At 27.8% G+C, this 25,389-nt stretch overlaps 1 protein-coding gene across 2 annotated transcripts in view; it reads right to left on the bottom strand.

Moving 5' to 3' along the window:
- Positions 1 to 19,841: 19,841 nt before the first annotated feature.
- LOC132945141 (uncharacterized) overlaps positions 19,842 to 25,389 on the bottom strand; it is a 37,695-nt gene continuing 32,147 nt past the window's right edge. The window contains exons 2-3 of one of the 2 annotated variants that reach the window (XM_061014798.1): positions 24,096 to 24,378; positions 19,842 to 21,453 (exon numbers count right to left, since the gene is read on the bottom strand). In XM_061014798.1, the coding sequence (XP_060870781.1) occupies positions 20,893 to 21,453; positions 24,096 to 24,378 (844 nt within the window). In that variant the 3' untranslated portion in view covers positions 19,842 to 20,892. The remainder of the gene's footprint in view (positions 21,454 to 24,095; positions 24,379 to 25,389) is intronic. The other variant, XM_061014799.1, reaches the window with a different exon arrangement.

Raw genomic sequence — 25,389 nt, 5'->3', positions numbered from 1 at the left:
TTGCGTCCATACATGGGTTAGGTAGTAGAGTTTTATATCGTTTTCAGGGGTTCTCCGGGGTGTGTTAATTATTATAAGATAGCCTGGGCTCTAATATTATGTTTCGATAGTAATATAAATTACGATAATGGATAGCAAGTTCGTAATCGTGAACAATAAAATATGACCTCTATTATACCTATACTATATCGTTAAAGCTTTGTATTATATTTATGTGTGTATAGCATTTGGTTTCACAATATTCTGGATTTACCAAGCTGATATAAAATACTTGATTAGGTACAGTATCTACTGTTAATAATTGTTGAGTTTAGTATATATTTTACTGCAGTTCAGTCTTCGTTCGTTACTTTTTCGTGTACATACATTTTAAAATGGAAGTGCAAAATATTATTAGTGAAAAACAAAAAAAATTAAAAATAATTGACAAGTATAAGTTCTGTTTTCATAAATGTTTGGCTAGTAATATTCAACGTTGGAAATGTACCGTTAAAACGTGTACAGCATATTATTTAAAAATTAACGAAAATTATGATATTTTACTTAACGTGAGTGATACTGACCATACCACGATGCGCTATCTGAAGCAGTTATAAATCGACAAATTGTAAGTAATTGTAAGTGAAAAGAATTTTTAAGTAATATTAAAACAGTGTATGTTGATGGCACGTTTGAATATTGTACAACATTTTTTTGCCAATTATTTACAATTTTTTGTTAAAAGATAAGCAAACTATTTCTTACTCCAAAGCATTTAAAGCTATTGATTTAGAATGTTCAAAAGTGTGCCAAGATTTTAAGATTGATGTAATTTATGTTGGACGCAATTCGTGTATACCTTTTTTACGGGATGCAACTCGTGTGCTCTCAGATTCTTAATAGTAGAGAAGATACAAATTACAAATTACGATATTTTATTAACTTTTAGTTATAGGAATAATTTATACGTTATCGGTCACAAATCACAATAATAATATAATAACAATAAGTAATAACGTTGCACTACCTACTGAAGATAATAATTAATAATCTATAAATTACTATGTAATATATTATATGAATATCTAATACCAAGCGACAATTATTCACATTAAATATTAATATAATAATACTTAATATTTTAGGGACCATTTACCAAGCTGATTTTATTCGGATTTCCCATATATACCTCATATAGTATTATAGAACTACATTTCTAAAAAAGCGTCGTACAAGCGCACGAAATTGTGACTATTCCTAAAACTTAAAAGGAAAATCACATAATAGTATAATACCTGTGAGTCTTTACGGGTAGATATATAACCGTGCCTGTGACTGATGTGCATTTTACGAGCACCCTGGGGCGTAATCGTTCGGGAACTGGCAGGGTGTGTTTCGTCACGTTGAAATTTATGTATACATAAATGGAGGCTCGCTCCAGGCTAGTTTTGCTGAAATGTTTTCGTTGTGCACAACTGAACGCGCTCGGAGACGACAATGCGAAAACGGTCGTGAATCGGACGATGGCGAGAGAGACCAGGAGAAAGCGGACCGCGGTGACCAACGGAAAATACCATGGTTACCCAGTCGCAACTTGAATACCGTGTACACACACAGATATATATGGTGGTTACTTTGACCGAGCATATACCTGCACAGTATACGGTTGTCGAAGTACAGGTGATCGCGGACTTTAGAACCTCTCAATATAGATTTTGTGGACCGACGTTTCGGGAAAGTTGCCGCCGGCGAGGTTATGAAGCCACGAGTTGATTAACGTCTGCCGACCATATACTTTTTACAGTAAGACGTGTTTGTAATAAACTATATTAATATATATTTTTAATATTTTGGGAAGAAATTCATCATAGTGACACTTGAGTTTTTAGTCGTTTTGGTCTATCTATATTAATTATTTGATTATTTATGCAATAATTTACCTATAAATATTAAGTATACTTATTGATAATTAATTTTATAAAAAAACTTGAATAAAACAAAAGTGCTTATTATTTATTTAATTATAATATTATGCACTAAAATATTTTATATTCTCGTCAACTTTACTCTAACTTCAGTTCTTAACACTCTAAATGTTATTACAACCATACTATTTGAGGTTCATAAAATAAATACGAATTTTAATATCATATTACCATACATTTATATAATAGTAGGTATACTTTAATACTTAAAGGTTTAATACTTTAACCCGGTTGTATAGCCTATGCCCTATGGATACAGTTATATCAACTTGACATTAAAATATAATATAATATTATGTTATAAATGGTAGTTAACGTTATATATATGGTCATATGGAATAGTAAATGTTCAATAAGTTTTAAATTTAGCGATGGCTCACACGATTAAAGACTATAGTCAATTAAATTACAATAAAACACGCATGCTTAATGAAGTATAAATATATATCCACACCAAGTATTTAAAATAATAATCATACTTTATTTTAGGAACAGAATGTTATAGAGACAAAACACAAACTACGACGGAATCACGTGGTATTTTAAATCAGTTTTTTTTTCAATGAGAAATATTTTGCTAGTCTTCAAATTTATAATATAATATATGTAATATAGTATATATAATATATACATGTATTATGGGTATATATTATTATTATTAACCATTTAAAAAAATTATGTAGGTATAAATGATGTTAAAGTTAATACATTTGAACGGTTTACGTATTTTAGAATGTGTGTATGGTAATATAATTTAAATTATTCTGGTCGAGGATAGAATGATGTGAATACGTGATAAAAATATCTAATGAGTATTTAGGTACTTTTTACTATTACTATAATAATATAGGCACTCTCTATAACAAAACAATTAAGCAATTAAATATTAATATTATAAAAACTTCATTCAAATAATATCATCAGTATTATTATTTATTTGTAAATGATCATTAATATACAAAATAAAACTACTATATATTATTATATAATATACTGAGTGTCTGAGAATTGTGGTAGGGTTTAAATCGGGTGTCAAAATACCACTATACTTAAACATTTCAATGAAGTGTTGTAAAAAGAAAAAAACTTCATGTTTCTAAAAACTATAACATGTGCATGATATATAGATCGGCAGTCTTATTCATACCTATTGAATATGGATTCATCATTCATAAATTCAACCGGTGCGAATCGGATTCGATCGTCCTTTATATTTGTTCACCCTTATTATTATACGGATCATCATATATATTATATAATATTCATTATTATTTAGTCTATTATTCAATACCAGTATATATATATATATATATGTGTACATTGTACAACTTGTCCCAGGGTGGTGTGCGAAACGATCCGATCCAGTTAGGTGTAATACATAAAAAAAAAAATGATACTATTCATTTTGAGGTAAAATATAACACTGTACGTCATGTGAATAGGCGATTGTGCTGCTTTTGAGTTTATGATTTTCAGTATAGAAAGGTCTATCTGAAATACAACATACTTATTACTTTATACAGAATACATTAAATGTATTTGTATACTAAAAATTGTATTTTTATATATTTAACGGGCGAGGATCTTTTTTTTACAAAATTTGTATTGATAATAAATTATAAAGGTAATATATTGTACGTTCATAATAAAGTACAAACATGTTGTAGTGTATGCACGAAAAACATTATTATGGCTTATAATATTTGATTAAACCTACGATTTGATTACACTTTAATACAAATATTGCGAATACTATTATAAAAAATTATGCCCCAAACAAGATACAATGATAATGGTCAAGTAACATAATATATTATGAATATTAAATTCGATTCCAAGAAAGATCTATTTAATTAATTAATTCGTGCAATTATATAGAATAGTAGATACTAGATATCTTTTAAAATTCAATAAATATCAGAGAGGATTGTACCATACAAAATAATAGTTGTATATAATATATTATTTGTCTGAAAATGTTCTTAATAAATATTATCTGGTTTCTTATTATATCAATAGCTGGTAACGATTTTCTCTGGTCATTGACAATAATAAACTATGGAATATAAAATATAGTAAATATATTATGTAAATACATTTTAACATTTATATAATAGAAAAATTTGTATTGAAGTAGGTACTTACCGAAATTTTTTCCCACTAATTGTTATATTTACAGTTTATACGATTATTATCCAAATCTATCAGAGTCGTCCCATGTATTTGTGTACATACTACAATGTAAGTGCATACTCATTGCAAATTATTTGATTCAAAGCACTCAATATGATGTTGGATGTTGTAATATGTACCTATGTAAAAAAAACCTTACTTTGTAAATAAACTAATATCCAATTATAATCTGTGAAAAGGAAAAATAATACATAATCATTTGTAATAATGTAATAATATTTTTGAGCCAAATATGATTGTTACTAATTGTAGTAGCCGGTTACAAACTGTAAATGTAAAACTTAAAATAGGTTATTTGTTCATTTATAATACGATATGAATTAATATGTACACGGAAATGCTTTATTTATAATATCCAGTTTAATATTAATATTTAATTATACTTATAGTACGGGTAAATTATCTATTTAATTTATCTTAAATTAATGAGCCTAAAGGTAAATTTATATTTATCCAAATTATTGTACATCTTTTATTCTGTTATTCATAGTGTATAATATATGATATATCCATAAAACATATTGAAAAAACTCTTAAAAAAAATATAATTTTACATTTTCAACAACGATTATAATCAACAGTGTTTGAAAAAAGTGTATAGGTAGGTAGGTACGATACTGCATTTATGTATTGGAATGCGTTATTTAGATTGAGGTTCTTGATAAATTGTTATAGCGGTTTTGTTTTGATAAACCTAAAGAATCGTGTTGATCGAACCCGAGTTAATGCTTCCCACACACCTCGAATATGGTTAGTGAATAAAGATCGGAATCGTCAATATTACCCTTGCGTATAGTTGCGTCGATACTACGATTAATAAAAAATTATATACTCCATTCATCTTAGGTATCCCATTTTCTCTCTTTGTTATTTTGTAAAATACAAATGGCCATTCTATTGAATAAATACCTACCGTCTATAGCACAAGCCTTAAAGTATCATGGATTTTCAAGATATAAAAAAAATCTGATATGGGATATTTAAACATTATTTGAAGTATACAGTTTTGTGTTATTTTTTTAATATAACCGGCATAGGATATTAATTTAAATAGCTTTCGTTCTTAAAATAATTAAATGTATTGTGTGTATGTTGAAATGCACATATATAATTTTTTATGTACCATTGTACCCAGTGTGTATTTACGGGAGGAGGGGGATCAAGAGGATTAATCCCCCCCACATAGGCTTTATATATTATGCAACATTTTTAGGATTCCTAACTTAAAGCCTCTAGCTTTAAGAGCGGGGCTACTGGATAAAATCATATCCCTCCATGACAAAAACCTAAATGTGCCACTGATCGTACCTACCTATATGTTATATACTTATATAATATGACCTTTAGTCGAAAAAAAAAATAGAAAATTTTAAATGTCTATAAATAGTTCAAAAATAGTCAAAGTATTGTAAAAATTGTACCATATGCCTATACAGAAAATGCCAATTGTCGATTTAACCAATGGCTGGTTTTGCTTAAAACTTCCAGTTTTTCTGATTATTAAGAAAAATACTGGGCATTTTTTAATATTGACCATAGGCACAAATAGCTTTTGAGATTTTTTGGGGAGTGTATTAGCCCTTAAAGCCTCCATATATTCCCCCACCCAAAAAATGCCAACTAAATTCGCTTTTCTAATAGATAAGGTATTGAAGTTGAACATTAAAGCATTTTTAATACTTGTCCATAGAGTTTAACAACAATTATGAATTAATTATTTTAGTGAGCACTATGTGAAGGCCTTTATAATGTATGTAATTAATTATTTTTTTTAGACCTGGGTTAAAAACGTGTGGCAACATTGGCCAGTAGGATTCAAATTATATTACAGAAAATTGTCGAGTGTCCAAAATTTGTATAGATGTTTATATTATAAAATTATAGTTTACAATAATTAAAAACAATATAAGTATCTATATCACTATTAATACATTTGTATATTATGTTATATTAGTTCTTCTTCTCATCATTCTTACCATACAACTCAAATAAATAAAGTACAGTTATAATACACATCCTTAGAAATTTCATTATTTCCATGGAAAAGTGATGTCTCAATAAAATTTACCGACAAAATTATTAGGTAAGTACGTATAAAATATATTTTGAATTATAATATAATTATGTTTATGTAAACTTATTTTGCTCGTGGATTAAGCTACTGATATCTATAATGCATAAAAAATTATGACACGAGCATAAATATTATGACACCAATGGAAGTAAAAACCATGATATAACATTACACTTTTATGAATAGTTTAAAAATCCGCATCATTTTTATTGAATTGCATAAATTATACATAATATGCTTAGGGCAGCATTGAAACACTAAGTATGACCGTTTGGTATAAATTTAAAAATTATACTCTAGGTAGGTATATATATATGTATCAAGTTGTACTACACATATCTTAGTAACATAAATATAAACTATAATGTAGGTCACGTGAATAGTTATTTTCCATTTTACGGTTTGATTTTACGGCTATCACTAATGACAATCAAGTAAAAATTTGATATTTATTCAAACGTTAGATAATAATATTTATTAAGGGATTATATTTTATTCTAGACATTACATAATGTGTGAGAAAATAAGAACTGATAAAAATGAATATTATATTGTGTGCGATGTACATTTTGCCAAGTATCAAAATCACGTGTAAGAAGTAAACAATTAAAAAAATGCAGGATTTGTTATTTCTATGACGGTTTATTGAATATGATGGGAGTAACAATATATTAAGCTGTGCATTTGTGTAGGTATTAGACAACCTCCACAATATGATACATTTATGCAGGAAAATGGGACATAATAATATATTATTGGAAAATATTTTAGAAATCTACAATATTCGTGTAACATTCATCCGATTATTTGTTTTTAGTTTTTAAAAAGTAGAGTTAAAAAATGAATTTGAGAATGAATTATGCCGTTGTGGAAATTCCTAAAGAATGGATTTAAAAAAACATCTTTATTTTAAGTTGATACAATTTTTGAATTATCTTTACAAAAATATAAACTGTGCAGGTTAGTGTTGTTATACTGCTATTAAAAATTAAATTTATTTGAATTTTTCTCTATCAATATAATATTGAATTTCTAAAAAAAAAAACACAAAAAAAAAAAGATAAAAATCGACGTTCACGAGTAAATAATAGTGTATAGTCGCCCATCTGGACTGTTCTCCATTTACCTGATGTTCAGCTGTCTGTAGGTATGGGAAGACTGACGAAAACCTCTCATTTAGTGTTATGAAACGTTTCATTGTGTTCACTGTGTTTAATTTATAAATGATCAGTTCTGTCTTCTGTGGTTGCACAAATTATGTCAAAATTAAAGTGCGCAGATATAATGAATTTAAAATTCAAAAACAATTATATGCATCGAGCATATTTTGATAAATGATGATAAATAATGGGCAATATTTTTATCTTAATATGAAAATATATACCTATAACCTATATACATTTATTACAGTATTATAGCGATCAGTGGCTACTGGATAGATATTTTAGATATGGGTAGAGCCATTTATAAATCATGATGCACAGCATGTATCACTCTTTGTCCCTTTAATATCATATATGGTATATATAATTATTATGTGACTGTAAATATTTTAATTTTTGTTTTATATTATTGGTTACCATAATGTATCCACCTCACAAAATGATGACCATTCACCTTTATGCCTAGGCGTCATAAAACACCGTTCACCATGACACTGGGTAGAGCCAATATACTTAATGGCTAATTTATTGTCATAGAAAATTGAATAATTTTTATTTTCTAATACAACTAATATCATATCTGAAATATATGTGCTTATTATGTTATATAATATACAATATAAGTTCAGTGTTCGTTATAAAAAAAATAGAAACTATACTACTAAAAATAATAATATACAATTTAATTTACAACATTGAATAATCATAAAGATATATCATTGTTTCCTATTGCTCACTGTCATAGATTGTTAGGTTATGTTATTTATTTTCAAAGAATAAGGTTATAACTTTTATAGCCCATAATCATTATTAGATAGTGTTTTTATAGTTATTAGTTATTATCAATTATTTATTATGTATACATGTAATATAATATAAAATAATTCTTTGTAATCAAAATTAAGATTTAATTTTTTTTAAATTTTAAATGGCTAAACAGCGATTTTATTGTTCTTGTACTTCAATGTAATCATTAAAAAAAACACAGAAAATGTATACGAGCATCCGCGATTCGTTGAATAACATGTTTGTCAAAAATATCTATTCAATATATTATAATAGTCTAGTCGTCTAGACAAGACCATGTTTAACGTTAAACGTTGCCTACTACAAGTAATGAATAATAACGAGTAATAAGTATACGTGTATTAGGTAATATGTTAATAATATAAACAAACTAGACAATAAAAATGTATCTATTATAGTATATTAGGTGTATAACAGGAAAATATGTACAATAAATCATCAAAAATGAAAATATCTGTTATTATTATATCTTTTATGCTATCATAAAATTAATATATCTCTCTGGGGTTTCCTTATTTTATAGATCACATCCAACAACAAATTAATATCAGTTGTGACATTTTAAAAATATTTATGGCATTGAAAGAAGTTAATGCTATTTTAGTGTATATGCTATACATATTACATATAGCATAATATTATATTATTATGTATAATATAATATCGATTTATAAACTATATGAAATGAGTAAGCAAAGATGAAAGTGATGAAATTCGATAAAAAAGAAAAAAATACTTTTTATGTATAAAGTTGAGGACAGTAAAAAATTATATATTTATGAAACAGATAATTTAATTTTTTTATTACTTGTTTTGTATACAAATATTGATTAAAAAACTGTTATGCATAAATAAATAATGTATGACGAATGATATATATATTATATTGAATTAAAATAATTATTGATATAAAGGTTAAAAGTTAAATAAGACAATTTTTCCCCTTGCATATTATTTTCTTCTTACTTCTATGAAGTTTGAATATGATAACTTGTTATACAATTATATACAGAGTGATTTACCAAGAATGCTCACCCCATTTTTTCCTTTAATAATGAATTTAAATAGAAGCTTGTATCAATTTTGTGGTACAAAAATCTCAAGAGTTTAAAAACATGATTATTAAATATATATTTAAAAACTCCAAAATTCAGATTTTGAATAACTGCATTATTGTCTTATTGTAGAATGAAAATAAGGCGAGCGGTTGGTGAATCACTCTGTATAATATGAGAGAATAATATCATTTATAAACGTCTTAGCTATAAAATGTATAAAATGTATAATACCGTAATATTATCACGTTATTCATGTATTAAAAAAATTACCCTACATAATTACATAAAAAAATGATTATTTGTTATATAATATTTAAAGGCGCGTAGATACTTACATAATTTGCTATAATATTATAAATATTAGGTATATATAGTAGGTACCAATAGTTAAAAATACAATGATGTGTACACTGTATACATATAATATATATACTACTATACTACTACCATGTAATATACTATTATTTTAATCTACTTCTTATATTTTCCTTGGTCGCATAAATTGTCGTGTACACTATTATCACTGCAGTTATCCAAAGAATGGGATGCACCCTAGATGTCTAGAAAACTAATTGAGGATATACGTTTAAATTTGATAATATGTCATTATTTTTAATCGGTACCTATATACAATCATTTTATTTTAGTACACTAAATAATTTATACTGTTTAAAACTTTTTTTTAATGACATCTCATTTACTAACTATAGTTAAACTTATTAGAGATTTGTGTAAACATGGTTATAATTTATAATTTTAATAAACAAAAACATATTTTGTGTAAAATGGCTGTATGACATAAGCGCCAAAGGTACAAAAATGACATATCATTTGCGCCAAAATTAATATTTTATATAAGTAGTTATTTAAAAATGTCGGTCTTTTAAAAAAATATCAATAAGAAATTGTTAAATTATCTATACTATTATATCTATTTCTATACAAATATATAAAGCTGTAGAGTTTGTGTGTTTGAACGCGCTAATCTCAGGAACTACTGGTTCGAATTTAAAAATTATTTTTTTGTGGCTGAAAACTTACAGGTATCGTACCCATGTTATAGCACATTGTATGATTTGTATGTATATTTTTGTATACCAAATTGTACCTATATTATTAGTATACTAATAAATTATGTAATCAATAATTTTGATAATAATTGTTATAATAGGCATATATTAGCATTTAGCGTGGATATTATTAAAGTTATTCGATCTTACGAATTTTATTGTAAACTGTTCACTGTTTATCTGTATACAAATTATACGTAGAGTATACATAATAAGATACTATAATTAAATTATAAAAATTTAATGAAATCTAGTTAATCTTAACTTTTTTAAGCGATGCGAATTTATTAGTAAATACAAAGATTATTATTTTTAATACTAATAAGATGTTTGTATTATTGTATACATTATTGTACCTTAATATAATATATCAAAAATTAAAATAGGTCTATTAGTCTGAAAAAGCGATACATTTAATATTCCCTTAAGGTTCCAGTCAGTCAAAAAGATAAAAATTTTTTTTCTTTAATATATTAATTAATTGTCTATAATAGAATGAAAATATTTTTTTTGTGAATTATATAAATTATTACTATAACGTATAAGGTATACCCCCCCCCCCCGAAATGTCTTCCTTTAATAAAAAAATCTTATCCATCACAATTTCAATACAGAGTCGATCAAATTGTTGGTCATTTTAAATAGATATAAAATAAATTGTTGAATATGACAAAGACGTAGATAGTTATAGTTTCAGTTTTTTTGGCTAATTTAGAACATCGCTAAACGTCTGCCATAACCTTCATATGGTGTATCATCGTGTATCATCGTCCATCGATAATTACCCAGTTTATTACCACCCGATGAGGCTCTATAGATGACCAGGTGTCCTGGCTGAACACTCGAGAGTTCTAAATGTAGACTAAATTTGAGACTAACTATAATTTGTTATAACTAATTATATAAAAACTATTTATAAAATAATAATTTAAATTATTTACTCAGGTGAAACCCTAACCGAACTAAAATCTTGCGTACGCTATTGTACGTATACAATATACTGTACGGGGTACGCCCCTAAAAGAGGTTGTAAAAACATGCGTTAGAGACTCTCTGCCAAAAAATAAAAACTTTGACAATACGCCACTACGTTGATTCGCGAATACTATATAGCCGTCTTGTGTTAGATATAATTAGGTTAGGTTAATGTCCAGCATGTTCCTTTCGGTTCCCAATAGCATACATTTATATTTGTAGAATGCAATATGTACCTATTATATTTTCGATTTATTCATTGTACTCTACTAGACTTACAAGTTACAACTCTATAAATCTTATACGTTTTTCATTGATAATCATTTTTAACATCGAACATTTTACACATATTAAGGTCATAAGCGTGCGCACAGGGGGTGACCAGGCACTCCGACCCTTCACCAAAAACGACAAGGGCCCTAATTATTAATTACCTAAATGTAAATTAAACCAATGAAATTATTAACGAATTCAAAAATGTTGTTCCTTTTAAACGTCGATTATCATTATAAGATTGTATATCTATATATTGTCATGTAATATTTTTTAGAATGTATAATAAAATAAAATAAATATATTTAGTGCATTTGATATTTTTAAAACATTTGTCTGTATCTATAATTGTTTTCAAAATTATTGTGGGCCCTAATTTTTAGTGTGCACCCCCGGAACCAAAAGTCTGCTCACGCCTATGATCAAGGTTATCAACGGCTTATAATTCTGTTATCCTCAATTAATCAACAAATTTCTCTGTGTCGAAATTCACCTTACTTTTTTACAAACAGATTCTACGGCCTCTGAAATTCATTACTGACCCTATTTGGGGCAACTGCGCCAAAACATATTAGCAAAGTTCAGGTTTTCCAATCCAAAATATTAAGAACTGCAATTACAAATGCGCCTTGGCTCGTTAGAAACGAAGTCCTTCACATAGACTGATAAGTAATAACTATCTACTATACCGTCCACCACTATCACTATATATCTACAATAAAAACTTCTATTATAATAGATTATATTATATATATAAAACATTTATTTCGTAACGTTTTCGTCCAACTAAAACGCACAAGCAATATTGTGCTATATTTTCATCTAAGTGACAAGCCTATACTCTATCCGTTGTCAGCTCAAATTAGGACGCCCTCGTGATGTTTTTACACAATAATACTAATAAAAAAAATAGAAGTATATAACTGTGTCAAATTAAATATTAATATCTAATATTTATTATTAGTACCACATCCTTTACTGATTTTATTATTATTGCGTTATCCTTATTGTTGTCATTATATCAATTGTAATGAATATCTTTACATCGGTAAACTGTAAGTTCCCCCAAACAATGTACATTTTTGTAAATAATTATTTTTATATATTGTTTAATAACGACAAAAGTATTCTATAACATTAAGTTTCAGGAAAACTTTATTTTAGTAAAAAAAAATTATTATTTATATAATAAATAATTTAAATGCCAATAATATCCATGACACTTACCAGCTACCACCCTTCAAATAAAGTCTTTCGTCACGCTTACATCGATGACATACGCTATAATGCTATATTGTTGTATCCAGCGTCGGATTGAAACTTTTCGGCCCACGGAGATTTTAAATTTCTATCGGAGTCGAGAATTGGCCTATTCGACCGAGAAATTCGTACCTTATTTCTTGTTGAACTTACACTACAAACAAAGAAAGCTGAAAGAAAATAAGTACCTACTGATTTTATTTTATTATCACTTTTTTACTAGGTGTGAATTAATTAATATATAATTGTTTCACACATTTACGAATTATCGAATACAGTGTGTTAATAGTTACTATTATGCCGGGTCGCATGAAAAATGTATTAATTTAATGGTTCGATAAAATGTAATGAACCAATAATGGGCCACTAAATCATGTTTAAGCAAGATCCATCAGCTCACAATTGATCGGTTAAATGTTTAATGATTGTTCATGCGACTCAGCATTAATTAATATACTACAGCAAAGACAATTTCTTTATTTTTCACTTATCTTTATACTATACTCATAATAAAGCTATACCAAAATGGAAATATTAAAAAACAAAAAATATAAGTCTAGAGTTAGATGTATGGAATATTTACCTATTTCATCTTGCACTCATGATGTAAATAATAGTGTTAAAATAGTGTTTTGCACTAATATATATATTATATGGCATTATGACTATGTTATTCGATTATTGAGTATTCGATTATCAAATATTCTGTTATTCATCGAATATTTGACTGACAATAATTATTGTTTATACTATTAAGACTTGTAGCACAAAAATACCTACGTATAAAGTCATTACTAATATATAGTTAGGTACAACAATCTCTGTAAGCTCAGCTAAGCAGAATTGTGGTTTATATATTATAATCTAGTGATTTGTCTACCTATTTTATAAATAAAAACTAAAGTAAAGTAATTATGTTTAGGACTATAGACACTTTTTATCAAAATATAAATTGTATACAAATAATTTAAAACCATTAAGTGTTTTAATTTTATATTTTTGCCTAAAATAATGCAATTACTATAATATTATTGTTATAAAGTAGCTTTTAAAACATCTGTCAAAATAACGAACTTTGGTCTTTGGCAATGATTTTGTTAAGTTAAAATATTCAATTTTGCAACTAAGATATTCCCGTAAAAAATAACGACAATTACTATTTTCAATATTATAAATCTGCTAAATAGTTAACTACATTGTTATAGAATTATCGCGTTATTAATTGTTTTATTTCATATACCTCTACCAGTCAATTGAATTAACAAGTGATTTGTAAACAAGTAATTTTCATATTTTATGATACATATAATATACATGGAACAAAATTATTCCGCACTTAATAGCAAATAGGTAACATATCTTGTAAATATTTATAACATGTCCGGGTAACGTGATCATTCCTTGATCAATGACACAGGATAAACGCAGGATTAACACAAATTTTCCATCCTCCAAATCTAAACTATACTCGTCGTCTCACAGAGTCAGGTATCATTTCCGTACCGACGATGGTACCAGGTACACTGCACCAACCTCCTACTGACCTTAAGGAGTCACCTCCCCATAACCGATTGGAGCGGCCACGTCGAACACGTTCAGCTGTTGCAGCTTCTGGCCGGTAACCGACAATATCAGCAGATAAGTCATGATGCTCCGGTACCTCAATTTTTCCAGGAGACTATTATTCGATCACATAAACATTGATTTGGCGTGGAAAAATCACTGGCAGGACTACTAGACCGGTTTGATTTTGAACATAAAAATCGCATTCTGCATGGCCGTTAACGGCTGTTGTAGATCTGGTACGTTCTTAATGCTCAATAGCCGGAAATCTGTCATGTTATCCTAAGGTATCGTAATACTTCGAAGAGGCTTTTCTTTGATTACTTCAATATTGATCCGCCGTGAAAGAAAGAAAAATTACATCAAATATATTATGACATTAAAAAAATAACTAATAAAGAATAATAATTGAATTAAATGTAATTTTTTCCGGAGCTTTTTTCCTGGATTTTTTATTTCCGAAACTCCCATAGGACATAGACTATAGAGGCACAAACCTATGATATATTATATTCATAGATAATACTATTTGAAAATAAAAGTTGTTCAGAGATTCTTGACTTCAAGTAGGTATGTTTTATTATTGTAATGTATAGTATTAAAACGTTAATTATTTCCCCGTCTTTTTGTTCTGTTTAACACTCAAGAAATCGATTTTATGTTATAATTGTATGACTGTCCAAAGTTTGACAAATTTAGGGAATCTTCACCTTAGAAGCGGTCACAAATAAAGAGCAAAAATTAGAACATACTAGGTAATCGTTATTACATTTTGTGAGCCGTAACTTTATAATATTATAGTAAATATTTTGATTTATTCCTACTTATATTTTATAAATAACGTTCATTATTAATGTTATTTGGGTACCTACGAGAATTACAATAATTGTTGCATTGCAATCTTCATCACTGGAACACATTAGTATTAATCGTTTTTTAAGTACACATTCTTATATTGCATCCGCAACATTCAGTTTTAATGCGATTTTAAATAGTCGCAAATTAGGTTTCTCATAATTTGTATTATTAACTTATGACTTTATAAATAGTCTATATTACACATAATATATTTTAATCGAGACGATAATAATATTCTATTTCTATTTTGTATGTTTCGTAGTTTTGTACCTTGTTTGATTATATTTCCGTAATAATGGTTATTTTAAATTAAATTGTTCCCACTCTTTGTGAATTTCTTTTCAAGTATTTCGTCTACTTTTCTCATTGTTGTAAATGTAAGGTTTTATCTAATTTGCTTAATTAATTTAGCTATTCGTAGATAACGATTAAGAATTTGAATAGTTTCAATCAATATTAAATCGTAGGTTTTTTCCAGTGACAATGAGAATATAAATGACAGGTGATTCGAGATTCAAGTTATTCAATATTCATTTTTTTCGCAAACATTTCATTATTGATTGTGAATCATTATGTGAATTATATTATTTAAAAAACCATTATTTTATTAGATCATATAGATAGTTATAGAATATATCTGTATTGCTACACGTTTCTTTAAAAAAATATACATAATCCTTTTTAGTTTAATGAACTTTGATATCCATCTATTTATTACTCCATTTACCTTATTTTATTTTATACAGAATAAAACACGCATATTATTTAACCTATAATTAAATAGACAAGTTTTTGGGATTTTAATTTATTGAAAAACTAGTTTTACGTTCAGCAATTGGTACTTAATTGTTTGTAAAGTATATTATAAAATATTTATCCGAAAAATTGTACCTATTATTATTTTAATTTCAATAATATCATGTTTTTGAAATAATATATTCAATCGACAATCGTGTATTTAAATAATTATACATAATTTATACTGAAAAAACCATGTTTAATTTTATTATATATTTTTAAATGAAACACTATTCCATGGTTTTAATGTAGGTAGGTATATATTTATAACACTATTATTTACCTCGATGGCAAGAATTATTGTTTATTTATAATAGTTATAAATATGTTTATTACTATTAAGAGCAAAGGCACTTAAAATTTATTTTTTATGTACAGAATGAGCATCGTGTTATCCCATGACAGGTTTTCCTTAATATTATGGGAAAATGTAAAAACACGGGTGCCCCCCACCTTGTATTTTGGATATAAAATCTAAGTATCTGTAAATTACATGGATACAATATGTTTTAATTTATATTTACTTAACGTGTAGAGTTTAATCTATATTGTGTGTTTGTGTCTATAACGAATACTCTTTACATGAAATAATATAAGTATTTTTAAATTTGAATATTACATTGAGCATTTAAGCTAATGACTATATATTATATAACTATAACCTAACTAAGAAATAAAAGTAATAACATACACATTTATGTACATAGATTACATACTTATTATTTGCTATGGCATGTGATGAGACTGTTCTGTTAATTTGATGCATTATAAAACGTTATTTTCACACATTTATCTTTGTATAAATTTGATGCTACTGTATAAATTAGTTAAACAGATGTTATATTCAAATATAATTTCTATACGAATATACAATACACAGTTTCAGTGGAAAAAAACGTTAATTAGATGTACAAGTATAACATATGTTTTTAGGTTTTATTGTTAAAATCTCAGGGTTATAAATCGTATTTTCGAGAAAACAAAAAGACTACCCATGCAGACTATTGAGTCCTCAATCTCCGTACCTAACAAATAACATTCTCGTTAGACCTCCCTGTAGACATTTTGAGAGTTATTACTATAAGGAGTAGGGTAAACACTGTTCTCGTTGCTTGTTATTATTCATTTACATAAATAATAATATATCATTTAGTAGGTACTTAATAGTTAATAGTTTTTTTCCAAATATTTTATGTCTTACAGTCTACTTTACTTATTACTTCTTAGTAATAAAAAAAATAAGTAATCACATTTGTTAAATATGTATATTGGTTTTTTCAATGTTTGAGTTTCAAAATTATTTTATATTTTAATGATAAACTATGTTGTAGATTAATGTTTAAGTTAACATTATTATGACTATACAAAATATAATACAATATAAAAACAATAAATGAGCAATGTAATGAAATTAAAAAATTAGCTACTCAAAACTGTTACCAGTTTCCACGCATAGCCGTAAAAAAAAAATGACAATTAGATATATCATATAACGTATTAGGTAAATTGTAGCTACTACTATCTAGTTACTAAAAAAAGACGTATTGTCAATCCAAGAAATTTTTTGTTTGTCTACGAACCTAAAATAATAATTTATAAATACCGAGACTATAAATATATTTATTCTGTTTACGATTTATTAATTACTGGCTGAATTGAACGGAAAAAAATTGTGATTGTTCAACTCTTTTTGGGTGAAACACGCTGTGTAAGCAATCTACCTTCATCAACAAAAAAAATGTCCACAAGCAAAACAAATTAAATTTTTATGAGCGTTTGAAGTTCATATTTTTACAATATTGGATATTCACTCGACTTCTCGAGTAGCGATTTTGTTATTTTGTTGTAATTCAAAAACTAATAACTGTAGATACCTACATGAAAATTTCACTGAATATTTGTATTCTCATTTTCTATACACCATAAAATTTAAAAAAAAATTGACTCTTTTTGGGCTGTTTATAGACATTGTGAGTTTTCAGTTTAATTTTTTTTCTATAAATATCAATAAAATTGTATTTGATGGGTAAAAAAACGTGAAAATTTAATACAAGGCTTCTGATATATTGCTTAAATGGCAATTGAAAAATTTTAAAAATACATAATAGACACAATTTTATAAGCATTGAAGGTTGGAATTTTGACAAAATTTATCAAATTTAAAACAAGGTTCCAAGTAAATAGGTTAATTACTTTATTCACAACAATATCAACAAATATACTTAGTAATATTATATAGGCTGATATAATATTATCATATAACCGTTTTCGCTCAGAATCGTTTTTCTTATACAATGATATTATATCGTTGAATTCAACACCATCCATTACAATATATTTATATTATATTACTTATAACCTACTGTACAGCAGAATGACATCCACTTACCCGCTTTTTTTGCGTTGGCGTAAGAGACCTAACCTCGTCGGCTTTTTCATTGCCTGCCATATTGCTGTGTCCGGGAATCCACACGAATGATATGTGTTTACCAGTGATGTATAATTTATTATATGAAGTATAATACTATAGTAATAATATGTATTTATTGTTTGTATTATGATTTATTTAGTTTAAACATTTTCTACAAAATTGTTTTAAAATTTATCAAAAACAATAACTCATTAATAACTTATATATAAGCATAAAATAAATTAATGGTATTTTTTAAAATCTTATAAATTAGAATCGTTATAATATAATGCTTTATAATACTTTAATACTCTAAATACAAGTATTTTAGTTTACGTTGAGTTAGTCTCGCTTTGTCTAATCTAACATTTTTGTGCAATGCCTTTTATTAGAAGAAATAGGCAATTTAACAACATGCCTGTTAGATGTGCATAAAAATAATTTTTAAGTTCATGGATATATTGTAAATGGAACATTATTTTCTGTAAAATGTTTATTAATATCATTTGAAAAAAATCACTTTTACTTGCAAGATGTTATAATTGTATTTGTTACGAAAAATGCACGCGCTCACCATCACATAGACTTTTGCTATTGATGTATGGCAAGGACGAAGTTTCTAACATTCCTTGTCATTGGCATGGCTTAACATAAATTTATTACCAATGTTATATTTAAAAATACATCTTATCTTAACTAGTGAGAATTGAAAAATAAACATTATATTATATTAGAATGTCTATTGTTTAAAAAAAAAGTTGCATATAAAATAGATTTCAAATGATATAATATTGAAGATAGTAGATACAAATTGCATCCATTAGAATTAGATAATACTATGAAAAATAATGTATACTACCTACGTAGATTTTAAAACTTGAAAATATATAGAGAACAAAAAAACAATACTAAGTTCAGAATGATTTTTGTTCAAACTGTTCAAATTTAAATAGAATACAAAATATCTAAAATTGGTATGCTAAAGATTTTTTTATATAAAAGTAAGTGTAAGTAAGTATTATAGTTTGATTTTCGAGAATTTGTCAAATCGGGTTATTTCTTATTATTTCTTAATATCTATATTTGGTTGAAACAACAATAGGTAATAACAGAAATATTTAACTTTTATAATTAACTATCTATTTATCTATTTTTTTCCTTCAAAATGTCCGTAGTTTGTTTGTTTCTTTTTTTTTTTTTTTATAGTTGATATTTTTAAAATAAGCCATCATGTTTTAATTAATTTAAATTAAATTTATCAGTATCATACAAATGATATAAAAAATATTTTTATTTCACTAATTAGTTTTTTACAATAATTTATGGGACATAAATTAAAAATCTAATTTCATAATTTGAATAAATAAATTTATATTATTAGGTATAACAACAGATATATATTATATTACATATTACTTATGTTTATAAATACTATAAAGTAATAATTATTAATTACTGTTACATATTTTAGTCTTAATATTTATTAATAAATTAAAAAAAAACAAAATATCTAATTATAATAATTTTTTATGGATGATGGATATAATAAAATTATTCTATTAAAATTAAAAGTAAAAGCATGAAGTGTATAAGAAAAAAATTTTCATAAATTAACACAATATTATATAACAGGTAATAAGTAATAATACTAATAACATATAAATATAACTTAGAGAGTTTACCCAAGCATAAGTGATTATGGAATATTTATAATATTATGTATAGGCAACAATAAAGGATACGAGCATACAAGAATTTGTAAACTTATAAAATGTCTTCTTAATGACAGTCATTATGACATTATATTATTGTATTTAGGTGTAATGCATAGTTAAATAATTTCGTTTAAGTATCATAATTGCTATTTACAACTAGTTAAGTATGCCATAAGACATACATTTTTATTAAAGAGTATACAACCGTTGAACAATGAACATGCACAATATTTACCGTCGATGACATAACTACAATTCTTAAGCTTAACATAATATCACGACTTCGATTTTTATAAATTTCAAATAATTTATTTAAATATATTAATATCGTTGTAGCATACGGGACATAGTTATAACTTTATCTCCCACGTTCGACACGAACGACGTCTTACTACAAAAAACACTTCTTACAATATATTAATACCGTATAGTACCGGTATATTACATTTTCCAGTGCGGACTAGGATAAAGAGTATCATTATTATTATTATATTACATTGTATACTTATAAAAGGATTCTATCGGAACGGGACTGCACACGTCGAGTGTTGGCTTAGTTAAATCGTTACAACGCGCGTGTTTGCCGGTTCTCGTAGAGAATATAATAATGACTGCGAAAAAACTGACTATGTACAGAGATCCCTACATTATATTGTTATGATGTACGCCGCCGCCCGAACTGTTTCACGCGTCCTTGTCACGTTTGACTGGTCAAGGGGCGTCAAGCGGCACCATCGCCGGAGTTGGCACGAGACTCTGCAGGGACAAGTATCTGGACCGGTCGGACACCTCGACGTTGGTGATGTGCTCGAAGCAGCACGGTGTGGATATGTGCGACTTGTCCGGGAGCCGGCGGACAGGCGCCGGTCTGTGTTTCTGTTTCCTCGCGCTCTTCGACCGGTTTCCGGGGCCGGACAGACGGATGTTCTCCGGGTCGGAAGTGAGCCGGTCGATGTGCGACCACAGCTGCTGGGCGGCTTCCGAACAGTCGAAGCTCAATCCGATCAGCTGGGTGTGGTCGGTCGACAAGCACATGGTGTGGAACCCCTGGCTGGACACCTTGTACGAGGTCAAGTTGTCGATCGTGTCCCGCCATAGGGCGAAGCACGTGCCGCGCTCCACGAGAAGTATTTGGATGCGGGGCTTGTCTCTGGACCGGGTCTCCCCGCTGTCGTACAGCACGACCGGGATGCCGGTGAACTTCAGGTCCCAGCTGCCTTCCGGGGACGAGTTGTGCACGTACAAGTTGGCCATCGATCCACACACGTACACCTGTAACGATTATTGATGACATTAAAATATAATAATATTTTACGATTCGGGCATAGAGGGGCGGCGTTTGTAGGTGGCTGGCGGGGGGGTGGGAGATATATATATTTTCATAGTTTCTTGCATGATATTGGCAAAAGGTTTGGACTTTGGAGGACATGGGTGGACTCAAACCGTCGATGACAACGGTCAGTACTGTGAATATTGTGATAAACAATAATTTCTGTGTAAATTGTGTTGCCTATGTAAACCGCCCGCGCCTATCGCAGACGTAATAATTTTTTTTACATTTATACTGCTGGAGAGTGTCATTGTAAATTTTTCGACATATCAATCATGTCACGAATGAGTAATGTAAAATTATTATAATATATATTCATATAAACTGGCATGTTAATGCATGTGTGGCTTTTATGTGTTTACATTTTCGGTAATTGAACACATCGTTGTAATGGTGATTTAGTGTACCACACATTATTGCATGCTCATTGCTCTTACAAGCATATCGCGATTCCTCTCTCTTCTTATGTATAGGTATTACTTAATTCTGTACCAATTATGTTTATTTGCATTTAATTAATGGATTGTTTATTTAGGTTAATGAAATTACAGTTTTGAATTATTATTGCGTTCATTTTAGCTTATTAGTTATTATTACCTACTTTTTAGAATTATTGAATAAATTAAAGTATTGATAATCCTGTTTTAACGAAATTGGAGAACTGCAAAAATTATATATTTGAGGTTTTCTGTCTTATTTTTCATTTTAATAAATACTCAACATTTCAAAGAAATTAGAACACTGTAATAATTATATAAGTACTTACATAATTAGGTACATATTTTATATATATTAAACAACCAAACCTTTATTATATATTATCATCAAAATAAATGATAGTTATATAATTATAATGATAACCGCTCAGAAGTAATTTACGATTTTAATTTTAACGATTCAGTTACCACTCAGTGTGGTGATAGCATAAATTAGAACAAAAAAAAACAACAGTATATTGTATATCAGGTATATAAATTCTAGTGTCATTAGTCTTTTCTTTGTTAATAAATGGCTAAAATAAAATGTCACGATTAACACAAGACCTTTATAATAATTATTATTGTATTCACTTTAACTTGTGTGTCGCATACAATAAATCGATTATAGTTTATAAATATATTTTATATTATAATGATAACTTTGTCTAGGAATTTTGTAATTGATTACATGCGGGTTCAGCGAAACATAGTTATTAATCATTATGATAATTGACAATACTTATAGGATTGAACTAGCAAAAAAATGGTTGTAAAAATAATAATTGAATATTAATTTTAAAAACGAAATCGTGTGAAATACACCACATTAGCTCGGTATTATTACTATTATTTCGTATCTACGGTCTACCTACGCGTCTTACAACACGCACCATGCAGTGTGTTATCGGTGGTAGTCGGTAGACATGTGTAAAAGAGAAAAATGTAACCGACAACCGTTGTGGTAGTGTGGTACAGTCTGTAGGTAATATCGTACTCGTATAATACCATAAATTTACCAGATAACACCGATTATTTTATAATTCTATGAATTTGTGGTGTTTGTAGGTGATTACACGTAATGCACCAACAAAGATCGTGATTGCGTCTTTATCCTTCGAAATTTATAGAGTTCTTTAAACATAATATTTTGACACGTATAATCCTGACGTTTCTAGTTTTTTATTTAAATAAATTTTAATCCCAAATCGGCATTGAAGAGCCTGCATAAACATAACTCGAAATAACTATTACACGCTACCTATATTATAACAGATCATAATACAATCTCGTTTGTTTTGATTTCAATACATGTTTTATAATATATTCACATTGAATAATTTGATAAGTCCAGTTAAAGTGTATACTGTATACTATATTATTTACAGTACACGTTTTATAATTACGAATTATTATAAGTGTAACTACAGAATCTTGTTTAAAGTGTAACAAGTTTGTATTGATATTTTGTTTTCAAACGAAAATTATGTACTAAAACTTGTGTAAGATAAATTAACTTGCTAACATAAATCTGAATGTTTGACTAAAGAAAATAGTTACTTTTCTAGACTCTAGTTGTACCTATGCTTACTTGTTACTTGAATGATAAGCGACAACTGCCATTTTAAAAATGATTTTTTAATGGATTTATGACCGTTATTGAAATATAGTTTAATCAAAAATGCGTATTTGATTACAGACGAATACTTCAGTGTGCTACATCCAGTTATTTACTGTATAACAATTATATTGTGTGTGGTGTAAAAAAATAAATGTTAAATAGTAGTTATGAGTTTTCAAAGTTTTAATAAGTTGTTACTTGAATATATAAAATATACTAATGTACTAAAATATAACTATTAATTATGTAGCTTTCTATGGTGTTCAGGAAAAGAGAAACACTTCACAATAGTAGTAATCGATAGCAATAGAGTAAGTGAGTTTAACTTGATCTATAAAAATCTTTTACCCGTCTTTATTATTATTAAAATCTTATGGAGCACTCAAGAAATCCTAAGAACCCAACTAAAACTTTTTTTGAAAATATATTTTGCCTCAACAGAGTTTTGAAAATGTAAGATGTAATTTATTACAGCTTGTATAGATACCTGTGTTTTTAGGCCTTTGTAACAGGATTGCACCTGAAGTTGATCTTTGTCTGAAAGTTCGGCACTCTCCCCACTGCTAGCGCTACTGCTGCTGCTACTACTGCTGCTGCTGCTGCTACTACTACTGCTACTGATTCCCATATGTGTATCCATATTTTCCGGGAAGTTTCCACGGAGAGCTTGTTGCTGATCTGTTCTGTCCACGTTGATCAATGAACAAGCTGCATATCCCGATGAAATCGAACTTGGGGACACTGCAACGCCAGGTGGCATGATTGGATTCCTAGAAAAATAAAAATACACATTATAGTTTCTCACAGTAGGTACATCCGTTTAACGCTGTGTAACAAGTGCTCTAAGTTCAAAGTTGCGACGGATACAGCAAGCGATAAAATATTAAAATACATTTTTATATTAACTATTGCTCTTCTAAACTGTCAATAGGTAATTCAGGTAATTTATTGTAATTACTTATATTCATATAAGAATAAATTATGCGTAGTAAATTGTAAGTATACCTAATTAAGTTATTGTCATTCTTTCTTCTTGGAACCGTTTTTGTGTTTGTCACACAATTGTATTCAAAGCATTGCGTTATGTACGAACACCCTTTTTCACACTTCAGTAATCAGTATTACGATAATGATATCGGTTAAGTCGTTAAGACATTCAGAGACTATTATTCTAACGAGCCTATATAATACGTACATAAAAAATGAATTTTCAATTAGTGAGAAATGCAGTGGAAATAATGTATATATATATATATTGTGGAACAGATAAAAAATCAAGTTCAATTAAGGCGGCTTCTCTCCTCTTTCTCGCTCAAGCAAACTGGTCACAAACTCGCAAGAATGCAGTCATTCGAGTAAATAAAATTATAAACATTTCAGCCTACCAAATGCACAACGTTCAGATAATAACGGTACGGTGAGTATTATATATAATGTCGGAACGGAATTATTATGATGAGAATCTAATGCACATTTCATATAACGGCGGTGATGAACACCGTGACGATAGATATTGCAATGTCATAGGTCATAATAGTATGCCAAATGTGTACACATTTTATAATAATATTATGTGTGCACTGTGCTCGATGTGCGAACAACGTACTTACACATATGACAATGGCATATAATATTATCAATTATGTAATGCATATTTTTATAGGCTCTTGGAAGATTTATTTAAATCGGAAACATTTGATAGCCTATATAATATATTATTATGTAATATAAGTATATTTATCAAATATCAACCCACGGTTGAAAGTCAACTGGTCTTTCTA

Source organism: Metopolophium dirhodum, chromosome 5 (genome assembly GCF_019925205.1).
Source record: "Metopolophium dirhodum isolate CAU chromosome 5, ASM1992520v1, whole genome shotgun sequence".
Taxonomy (NCBI): domain Eukaryota; kingdom Metazoa; phylum Arthropoda; class Insecta; order Hemiptera; family Aphididae; genus Metopolophium; species Metopolophium dirhodum.
Note: the sequence above shows the minus strand (reverse complement) of the source record. Positions and strands in the feature narration are given on the sequence as shown.